At 41.6% G+C, this 11,328-nt stretch overlaps 1 protein-coding gene across 4 annotated transcripts in view; it reads right to left on the bottom strand.

The window, feature by feature from the left end:
- Arih2 (ariadne RBR E3 ubiquitin protein ligase 2) overlaps positions 1-11,328 on the bottom strand; it is a 93,626-nt gene that overhangs the window by 3,597 nt on the left and 78,701 nt on the right. For all 4 annotated transcript variants that reach the window (XM_023705770.1, XM_023705772.1, XM_023705766.1 and 1 more), the window contains 8 exons: positions 10,102-10,252; positions 8,943-9,064; positions 7,278-7,387; positions 4,924-5,041; positions 3,937-3,987; positions 3,825-3,846; positions 917-1,068; positions 421-564 (listed from right to left, as the gene is read on the bottom strand). In XM_023705770.1, the coding sequence (XP_023561538.1) occupies positions 421-564; positions 917-1,068; positions 3,825-3,846; positions 3,937-3,987; positions 4,924-5,041; positions 7,278-7,387; positions 8,943-9,064; positions 10,102-10,252 (870 nt within the window). The remainder of the gene's footprint in view (positions 1-420; positions 565-916; positions 1,069-3,824; positions 3,847-3,936; positions 3,988-4,923; positions 5,042-7,277; positions 7,388-8,942; positions 9,065-10,101; positions 10,253-11,328) is intronic.

Raw genomic sequence — 11,328 nt, 5'->3', positions numbered from 1 at the left:
CAGCGGGAGAGTTGTGAGGTTCGAACTCCAGGAACCTGAGGCTGACAGCTTTGTGGAAGCAGCCACTTAAAGGACTGAGCTAGGGCCAGGCCCCCACACATCTATCTTAATACTTTTCAAAATATAATCTCATATTTTCCTTTGGGTCATGCAGAGATGAGAAAAAGAAAAAACCTATAATTTCCCAGAAGACAGAAACAACAAAAGTCTTAGAAATCTCCTGGGCATCTAGCAGAGAGCTGGGTTCTCAGCAGGCCCAACACTGTTGCATGTGGACACACAAACAGAAGCAGCCATGGCTGTGTTGTACAGTGCCAAGCCTGCCAACCTTTTGGAGGAAAGGCCACACTCACCCTCAGAGGTCTGCACTTGACAGGGCCCAGACTGGGACTGGGGAACAAAGGGTAAAGTGGCAAATACCTTGGCCAAAAGCTTAGCAGCATTCTGCAAGTACTGCCAGTCAATCCAAGTCCCCAAATTGTTCATGACTCTCTCCTGAATCTTCTCATGAATTCGCTGGTATGTCTGGGCCTCTAGCTGCAAACTTTTGTTGTGATTTTCCCACTACAAAGCAGAGAAGAAAAGATAAAAGTGTACATATTCTGGAAAGGAACAGACATCCAACTAAGAGTCCATGACAGATACGCTGGCACAGATTTAACTGATGGAGAAAAGACAGCCCTTGTCTGTTCTTCCATCTATCACTCAACCCAGATGAGCACCAGTCCCATTCCCATCAACTGTGACTACCCTGTAGCCTAAAAACCAAATCTACATAGATAGCACCCAGGGTTGCTGCAGGAGCTATGGGGTTTTTCATGTGCATGAGCTGATTTTGGCTACTAGTTATCCCAGTCATCTCACCTCAGCAGGCCAGTGGGAGGAAGACTACACTGCAAGGAGGCAGAACACCTACCCTTTCAAAATAGAACAAGTACTTCTTGAGGGCTTCCCTGGCTTGGGCTTGCTGGCTCTGGTTGACAATATCAGGATTTTCCTTGTACCGACTGCACTCATAGTACTCACTGCCATGTGTCTTCCAATCTCCTAGACACATCCAGCAAAAATCTGCACAGAACAGAGGGTAAGTCATTTATACATACGAAGCAACCATAGACAGACAAAGCAGAGGGATAAACAGAGCCTACTGCTCTTAGGGGTCAGCTAGATAGAACCTCCCAAGGTTTTTTTCCTTCTCCCTCCAGAGGAAATGTGCAAGTTCATCTCTGTGACTCCTCACTAGCCCTTTAGCCTGTTTTTGCTAGCAATGGTCTAGAGATACTCATTCCTTGTACTGTGTGCTTGCCTTACAAACTCAACACAGATGCTGACTGTACAAGGTCACAGGTCTGGTTTTTTTTTTTTTTTTGGTGGAACCAGGGATTGAACTCAGGCCCTTGCTTGCCAGGCAAGCGCTTATTCTACTGAGCTATTTCCCTGGCTCTAAGGTCACGGTGTGTTATGAATCCCTTGACAAGAAAAAACTTATCCAAGTGAGCCCCACTTAGTCATTTATAATATATCATCTGTAAAATTACCTCTGGGACCAGGCAGATAGCTCAGTGGAAAAAGTGCTTGCCTGGCAATCACAAGGTCGTGAGTTCAATCCCCGGATACCACCAATAAATAAATAAATAAATAAATAAATAAATAAATAAAATTACCTCTGGATACCTCCCATACTCACAAACTTATTCTAGAAGGAATTTTATTTAATGAGTTCAAGACCAGCCTGATCTATATAGTGAGGCCCTGTCACAAACAAGGAAACAAACAAATCAAGCAAAAGGAAAAAGCACTTATTTCTATAAAAACTATATATATTTAATAATTTATTATCAGAATTATGACCACTTCCATAGTGACGAAAACTAAAAATCCCCTGAGGATGATATACACCAGGATATAGTCTACTGGAAAGAGGTCAGGCACAGTTGCAGGATATAGATCCTATTCCAGCAGGGTCACCTAACAACTCATAGAAATCCCCTGGACATGCAGTAGAGGGCTGCCTTTTCAGCCAAGTCAACACAGGCAGACAAACAGAAGCAGGCACAGCTGTGTTGTACAGTGCCCAGTCCCCCAACCCTTCAGAGGTAGGGTCTCTCTAACCCTCAGAAGTCTGCACCTGACAGACCCTACCCTATTAGCTGTCTAATACCATAAGCTGTCCATACGCTGTCTCTGCCAGAGACCCTGCTACTGGTAAACCGTATTTCCCATGATTCATTCTTATAAACTTGCACAACGATTTTCCAAAGGAGGCTCTTGAAAAGTTTGAGGGAAACAGCTAAACCTAGAGACCCAGGTGTCACTCACTTTCTCCTCTCCTAGAAGCATTCATCTTAACAATGGTAATATTGTCCTTTTTCAAAACTTTTCTTTTCCTTTTTTTGTTTTGCGGAACTGGAGACTGAACTCAGGCCCTTGCGCTTGCCAGGAATGCCCTTTTTCTAATCATCTAGACTATACTTGCTCCTTTCCGTTTTCTGAGGTGCACATCAGCCCTCTATTTTTTATTCTTGTGTCTAAATTGCCCAAACTAGACTTGAATTTGCACAATTCTCCTGCCTCAACCTCCTAGAGTGTTGGGACTGCAGGCCTTCACCACCCATCTACCTTGCTTGCTCCTATTTTACAAATCAACACAGTGCTAAGACTTGCTCAAATAAACAGCAAGGGATGATAACTCTGAGTGTCAAAAGACAGGGAGACGGGGCTGGGGAAATGGCTCAGTGGAACAAGTGCCTGCCTGGCAACATAAGGTCCTGAATTCGATCCCTGGTACCACAAAAAAAAAAAAAAAAAAAACAAACCTCCCCAAAAACCAACAAAAACAAAAAAACTATGAGATTGTGATTGGGGAAGGTTACATGGGGAGCTTCTCAGGCACAAGGAATATAGTGCTGGTTCTCTCTGATTTGTTTTGTTTTTGAGTACTTGAAACTGAACCCAGGTCGTTCACACTCAACTTCATCCTCAGCCCTTCTTTAAATAGGGTCTTGCTAAGTCAATAAGTTCCCCAGGCTAGACTCAAACTCACAATTATTGGCTCAACTTTCCAGGCAGCTGTTATTACGGGCATGTACCACCATGCCTGGCCTCTTTTACCCCTGGAGACAGGTCTCACTATATTGCCCACTCTGGCCTTGATCTTCTGTGCCAAGAGATGGTCTTTCCTCAGCCTCTCCCCTCTCATGAGGGCAGATTCATGACAGTAAGATACAGTCCTTATGTCTTAAGTATCTAGGACTACATGCACATGGTGATGCTCAGTTGTCATTCATTTTATTGTTTGATTACTTTTATTTTATGTAGTTAGTACAAGGTCTCACTACACAGCTTGGACTCGTAGGTAGGCCTGGGTACATCATGAGTTCAAGGCCAGTCTGGATTACTTGCTGCCCTAGAAATTCCTCTAATGGAAAAGCTATGATTTTACAACCTCTGCTAAACCCACGCATAATCGCTATAAATAAGCTATCAATAAAATAGCACCGATAAGTCCCTATTTACCTGGACTTACAAAAAGCATAAAAAGGACACACTAAAATCTTGGATGGTCAAGTACCATGAAATCACTCCAAACTTGACTTCTGATCTATGTATGTCAGGCAGATAGTCACGAGTGAGATTATAAAAGGGATCAAAAAGCACAAAATAAAATCAAGAGCTGCTTTAGGTGAGCTATAGCAACTGTAAAGTGACTCAGGCTCACCTTTGTCATTTCACTACAAAATAACTCACTGAGCAAGCCATGAAGACCCAAGCACAAGATACACAGACCATGCCACTGGGCCTTAGGCACCAGGCCTGGGACTCACCGTGTTTACATTTGGAGCATTGCTGTCAGAGGGAAACAGAAGAGAACACATTAAAGGCACGCTGACCAAAGGCTCCATGTCACACATGCAAAATGTACAGGCTTCTGCTCACCATGTGATTGCAGCCTCCATTCTTCTCAATGCAGATGTTGCACTTGGGACACTGAGGAGACAGAAGGGTGCCATTAGGCTCACGAACATCAGGCTGGTTCTAAGACAAATTACATAAAGCTCCTGGCACCAGTGCCCAGTAGCTCATAGTTCAAGCACATCTGGGGAGGAACATCTCACTTAAATGTGGCAGGTCGCTGAGGCTGGAACAGTAATTCAAGGAAATGAGGTCAGCATGTTTGGCTTTGAAACAATTCAAGTACAAGCTGAGCTCCAGTACATCTTCCACCATCTGTTCCTGCTATGAAGCCACTCAGGCTGAGCCCTGGCTGAATCAGCAGAAAGCCTGCCTGCTGGGAAAGGCTGTCAAAGAAGCCTGAGAGCCAACACAAGGGATTAAGTCTTGGCTAGCCTGTCTGGACTTCTGCTTTCAGAAGAGTACAATGAAAACTACCACTAAAGCTCACGCTTTCATTTGAGAGAGGCTAGCTACCCTAAGCAGCAATTCAAGACTGGCCTGATGGTGAGACTCCCACTGCCATGAAGCAGGCAACGTTTAACGATGTCATGGTCAGAGCTGTGCTTGTGAAGCGTATAGATTCCTTGAGGGCCCACTGGCCCCCAGGATTGCAGACCATGCTTTCCCACAGGAAGCTGCAAAATAAGAACTAGGTAGATCGGGGCTATTACAGCCTTGTTATTTATCAGATATGCTAGTAACCATCCCCCTTTCCCAAGGATATTAAAGTCCGGTAAGTGTTCAGTAAAAACTAGTTTTCCTTCTAAGTAGTTCTCCTTTATAGTAGGTACACCCAATGTATTCTATGATATATTGCCGTAAATCCTGTCAAGTCTGGATGAGTGTTTACAGCTGCTAGCAAAGGTTCTATGATTCTGTGTGTCCTGCTCTCAGACAGCAAATTTCCAGGGCAGGGCTCTGGACAGCACTACTGAGGGCAGATCCATGACAGTAAGATACAGTCCTTACGTCTTTAGTGTGAGCACTAATGTAGTTGGCTGTTTCAGAGTCGTCTGCACACTTCGTGAGCCATTTCCGGATTGTGGCGCAGTCTGTGGGGGCATGATACATCTGACGACACTTGAAACTTAAAATTGGAAAAGAAAAACATTCAAATACTCATTATATCAGAATCCACATTTAAAATTTTCCTCTCTCCAAGCCAGATTATCAAGAGTTTTTCCAAGAGCCAAAGTCACATCTCAAGCCCTTTCAGATCTGTACTTACCACCTAAGATAAAATGGAAATACTGTATACATGTCTCTTTAACCTGAGCCTCTCTAAGACAGTCTCAACATGTCTGAATAAAATGTTGTTAAATGATTCGGGAGGGGGATGGTACTGAGGATTGAACTCAGGATATGGTTCCTTACCTGTCAGGCAGGCACTTATGCCACTGAGCTGTATCTTTGGCCTATTAAATGATGTTAAATGGTTTTACTCCTACCCTGAAAGAGTGTCAAACACAAGACTCTGGTTTTTGGTTTTATTTTTTTTCCCTATAGTGCAGTCGATGGAATTCAGGACTTTCCACACTCTAAGGACTCTACCACTGAGCAGCACTACAACACTGAGCCCAGCTTCATGTAGGAATGAAGATGTACTCAGAGAATCCTTTGACTTAGACACAGGCAGGACTGAGATTCACTTTTGGAATCACCTCCCAGCCAGATGTGTATATAAAGATACACAAATATCAGAACTTGGGAAATCTGTAGGTAATGAGAAAAACAAATAAGCTACCAATACTTTGTGGTCATATGGCAAAGGCCCTCAAGCAGCTAGGCAAACCTAAGTCTTAGGGAAAGAAGTTCATAATATGGGATAAAGAATGAAGAATACCGTATTTTCCAAAAATAAGACCTAACTAGAAGATAAGTCCTAGCATGACTTTGGTACTTGTGAGTTAAGCCTTACCCCAAAATAAACCCCACTGAAGATCATCATCCAGATGGATACATTTAGTATCTGTTGCAACACATGACAAATGTACTGAGTTATAAGAATATTAATAGTTAGAAATAATACTGGAGGGGCCAGGGAGATGGCTCAGTGGAATAAGCGCTTCCCTGGCAAGCGCAAGGGCCTGAGTTCAATCCCCGGTTCCACCAAAAAAAAAAAGAAATAATGCTGGCATAAATGACAATACATGTTATAACTAGGTATCTGTAAATACCCAAGTGGGAACTTCTGGACAAGGATCAAACCCCTACACAAACAGATGAACTTGAGACTGTTAAATGACCAATTTGAGTACAAATACAGTGCACAAATAATGTATACACTTGATAATGAATGGACCTGACTGTGTCTAATATGAAGTTTCATTAAAGAAACCTTTTGTAAATTTTGGCGTCTGCAGTTTTTCATTGCTTTTGTGTGGATCGTCATTCTTAACTGTTCCTTTTTGTTGTCACTCCTATCTTGTAAGACTTTTTAATTTTTAACTTTTAAATTTTTATTCATTTTAATGAGAAAAAAGATAAAACAGCAATGAAACAGTTTTAAAACAGGTTAGTAGGACGTTTACAGTAATTAATACAATGCATATTGTTGATTTCGTAGTAGTTATTCTCATCTTTAGTAAACACTTTAGTGGGAACTTTGTGAAGCCTAGCCTACAAAAGGTCATGACTTGGGTGAAGAATTCATGGGATAAAAATCATTGACAGTGTTGCCAATACACTATGAGCAGGCTACCTGGACAAGAAGTGCTCATTTTGGTGTGGTGGCGCATGCTGATAATTCCAGCACTCAGGAAGCTGAGGCAGAAAGATCGCTGCAAGTTTGAGGCCAGCTTGGGCTACACAGTGAGTTCAAGGCCAGCATAGACTACAAAGCGAGACCCTATCTAAATTTAAAAAAAGAAGGAAAAAAAAAAAGAAAGAAAAGAAAGAAAAAGAAAAACAAAAATAGTGAGAATCTATCTAAATAAATAAATACAAAAATATGTACATATACATACAGAAATTATCAAAGAAAGGCCAAAACAGAAGAAGAATATAAAACATTGAAGACTGCACTTTTTAAATACAATATGAAAATTATCTGTGTAGGCAGACACCCAGACACATACATAATCTCTGGGCCATGAGCAGCATAAAACAACACATTTTCCAAGAACCCATGCCACTTTTTGGTTTCCAGACTAAGCACGTATCACACACCACATGGAACCTGAGATGCTGGACACAAACCTGTCTACTCAGAGCAGACCAGCTAACATGCCTCAGACTCCACCCCTGCCCTCAGGCCAGTCCAGTTCTGCTGCTGTAGAGATGAGACACAAGCCCAGAGCTGCTCAACACTCACTCACTCTTACCAGAAGACCTCGTTGCACCGATTGCACTGTACTCGGCGAGCTCTAGGCTCCTGTACCCGAATAACCATGGGGCAGTCTGCACCAGGGCAGAGCTGGAGCTGGTAATGACTCTGTGAAAATACCAAGGAAAAACAATGAGGATATCCCCAAGTTGCTCCTTCCAAGACTAACTTCCTTGTATTCTTCTAGATCATGACTTAGAGCAAGGGGCTACATAAATTCAGGGCCAATGTTGTGAAGACCAGGTGTTAAAAAACTATCTGTGAGATGAAAGTAGATATAGCTCATTGGCTCCACCTGTCTACTGAAAGTCAGGCCCTGAGTTCAACTCCTGCTAGAAAGGAGAAAGAAAGGAAGCAAGAAAGAAAGCAAAGAGAAAAAGAGGATAAAGAGAAAAAGAAAAAAAGTAAGTGCAGGGGCTGGTGAGATGGCTCAGTGGTCTAAAGCATCTACTTAGACTCAAGCTAAGCTAAGCAAAGCACAGGGACCACGGTTCAATCCTCCAGCACCACATGCCAGCCAGCCTCCGCCCCCTGGTGGGCTGAGCTGGCCACACACACACACACACACACACACACACACACACACAAAATAAATAATAATAAAAAGTAAGTGCATACGGCTTTAGGCTAGAAACATTCAGCTATGTGTTTAGCAGCTCTGAGGGGCTCAATGATCCTCAGGAATCTATCAAAATCAGCCAAGAAGGCTGAGTATGATAGCACACAACTGTAATCCTCGCACTATGAAGGCTGAGGCAGGAGGACTGCCATGAGTTTGAGGTCAGCCTGGGATACATAAGACTGGCAAGTTCAAGGCCAGTCTATACTACATAGAGAGATCTTGCCTCAAAAATTAAAAACAAACAAAAAACACAAGAGCACAAAGAAAGACCTTCTGTTAATACTGCAGCCCATGTGTAAGACCATAAATCAATCCAGTAAGTTTAAGCATTTACAACCAAGAAGAAAACTGCTAAATGGAATGAGCAAAACTGGATAGATAGCCTAACAGAGGGAAAAGATTCTAAAACTGACCATGCTGCAAATTCTGGACATATTTTCAAAAATGCTTAAAAAGAAATACTATCGCATTCAGAGTTACACAGCAAACCAAATGCAATAGCAAATCTTGAAACATATCTGACCTATGTTCATCCCCTGACATGTTATTTAAGCATTTGTGTATAAAGTAGGGATGTCTGTCTGTTCTGTGGAAAAGAAGCCAAGACACCAGAGAGATAAATTAATGAGTCAACAGTCACACAGCAAGGAAGTAACAGATCTGAGATTCATACTATAATCAATTTCATAGCTTTTGTTCTTCAATACCATGCTAGTTTTTTGTTTGTTTGTTTTTTTAAACTTAAAAGCCATGGACAGACTGGGTGTAGTGATGCACGCCTGTAATCCCAGCACTTTGGAGGCTGAAAATAGGAGGATCACTATGAGTCTGATCTGTGTAGTGAGACCTTGTACTAAATACATAAATCCATCCATCCATCCATCCATCCATCCATCCATCCATCCATCCATCGAGCTCTTTCTTCAAAGAGCAGTATCAAAAGGCTGTATGATCTATAAAGTAAATTATGGTGACCATCTGATGAAAGCTAGGTACAGGAAGACAGAAGGCAGAAGGCAGAAAAACAGAAGCTAGTCGTACCTCCACATAGTCCCTGAAGAGGTAGCGCCTGTATTTGTCTTTCAATTCTTCACTGGGAAGCAACGGAAACACAAAGTCCTCTGGTGTACGGAGTGGACAGTCCTGAGCCATACAAGAGACTCCTGTTGAATAAAAACAATCTGATGGACGACCTTACTGCAGAAGACATATATACTTGCTCATGGAGTTCTACCAATAAATTCTGATTCCATATAACAAACTCTTAAAGCAACAGAAATTCAAGAACACAAACATTTTCATAGTAATGCAATAAAGCTATTATTCCAAGCTACATATATGACACCAAAAGCACCACTAAATAACTATATCATTATATAGTTGTTTGTTTGAATTTGAGACAGGATCTCACTATGTAGCCCAAACTGGCCTTGAACTTGCAGCAAACCTCCTGCCTCAGCCTCCTAAGTGCTGGCATTACAGTCATGTGCTATAATGCCTTGGCTCTTATGTAGGTTTCTTGACTAAGAATTTAATTTTATGATATTTAAAATTATATGTATGTGATCATTAATACAATGGTATTTTGCAGACACCAATTAATGTAATGATAATTAGTTTTAACATTATTAAGTCATAATTTAACAAATACTTCTATAGCTGATCATCAAATTTGATTTGTTATGCTGCCTGAATAGCAGCAAGCTCAGGTGTTTTCTGAGTTATGGCTGCCACATAGGGAACTGATTAAAAGGGCAGCTGGAAAAGGTGAGAAAAGATAAACTTATATTCATGCTACCATTTATAACAGCTTTTTTGTTTGGGGGGGATTACTGAGAAACTCAGGGGTACTCTATCAGTGAGCTTTATCTCCAGCCTTTCAAAATTTTTTTATATTTTTTTGAGATAGGAAAAAATGCTATGTCACCCAGACTGGCCTTGAACTTGCCATCTTCCTGTCTCAGCCTTCTGAGTAGTTGGAATTACAAGTGCATATTATCATGCCCAGCTCACAATAGCTTTAATTTTCTCATGTTGCTGAGGACAGGGGTATAACCCTGACACTGTGTGAACAGAGGGATTTGGAAAGCACTAGTTCTAACAATAAAAACCTCTGTCAATCTTAGAATTGAGCACATGAGAAGTCAGAGTAAAAGATAAATATCTCATGTCAGCCTTTTATAAATTCTGGGGCACTTACCCACACCCACGCCGTCCTTGACAAGTACTGAGCAGTGCTGCTCCCAGCAGCTGCGGCAAAACTGATGCTGACAGGCCAGAGAGAGTAAGTTTTCCTTCCGCACAAACTGCATACACACTGCACAGTGGTGAGGAGGATGGGCTGTGGGGACCTGAAGAGAAATAGAGCCACTTGAGCCAGAAAGGAGCCTTCAAGCCTAGAAAGGCTCTAGAAGTTCCTTGTTGCAGTTGGGAGCACGGAAAGTTATCCTGACACTGCAACAAGTGTCATAGTGCAACTGCACTGAGTCCTAAAGGGTGCTAAGCAGAAAACATATACCAGGAATGCTTCTTAAAGGTGGTGGTACCTGAGCTGGACTTGCAGAGTATCTAGGATTCAGGGAGGCAGAAGGCTGAAATAAAAATTAAAATACAGGATTTCAGATCTACTGAGATCTTTTGAGGTCACGTTAGCCTAACTTCTTTTAATGGCCAGTGAGTTTCTTTTGCAAACTGCCCCATTCCACACAGCAGAGCAAGCCCTCAAAAAAAAAAAAAAAAAAAAAAAAAAAAAAAAAAAAAAAAAATCAAACTATAAACCAAGACATAAAGGTTCTTAGAAGCAGCACACACTGTAGTTTTTCACATGTCAATGGCACTGATTTTTCCATATCAGTATGCCCAAGAGACAAAACATTAAGCTTTTTCCATGTAACACCTCACCCTAAACACAAGAAAGAGATGTCACATTTAACTAACTTAAAGGGAAAGGTGAGACACTCTTCTAGCATGTGGGCAAATGACTGCAAAGGCAGAACTCCAGAACTCAGGCCATGCCACACCAACTGGAAGACCAAAAACTCTGGGCTAAAACTACAAGTCAAAGGAAAAGTCCACCTACAAATTTTTCTTTTTCCATAGTAGGTGTTTTAGCACTGTGCTACATCTTTAGCTCACATTTAGCAATTTACATGAGGTTCTTTTTGGTTCACTAGAAAACTCAAAAACAAATTAAAGAGTTTTTCATGTTTATCTGGTATGTTTCTGAAAATCCTTTTCTAAGAGGCCGCAGAAGTATGTGATTTGAGTCCCAGTTCCCTTTCCATTATAAAAGCTCTTTTTAACAAAGCCCTCAAACAGTGTTCAACAAATGTTTTAAGGCAATGTTACTGAGAAACATCAGCAGGTTTTTGAAACTAGCAGTTAATTGATAGGATTCTCACCCTGACTAATTATATATGCTGATACT

This window comes from Octodon degus, unplaced genomic scaffold (genome assembly GCF_000260255.1).
Source record: "Octodon degus isolate 3935 unplaced genomic scaffold, OctDeg1.0 scaffold00008, whole genome shotgun sequence".
Taxonomy (NCBI): domain Eukaryota; kingdom Metazoa; phylum Chordata; class Mammalia; order Rodentia; family Octodontidae; genus Octodon; species Octodon degus.
Note: the sequence above shows the minus strand (reverse complement) of the source record. Positions and strands in the feature narration are given on the sequence as shown.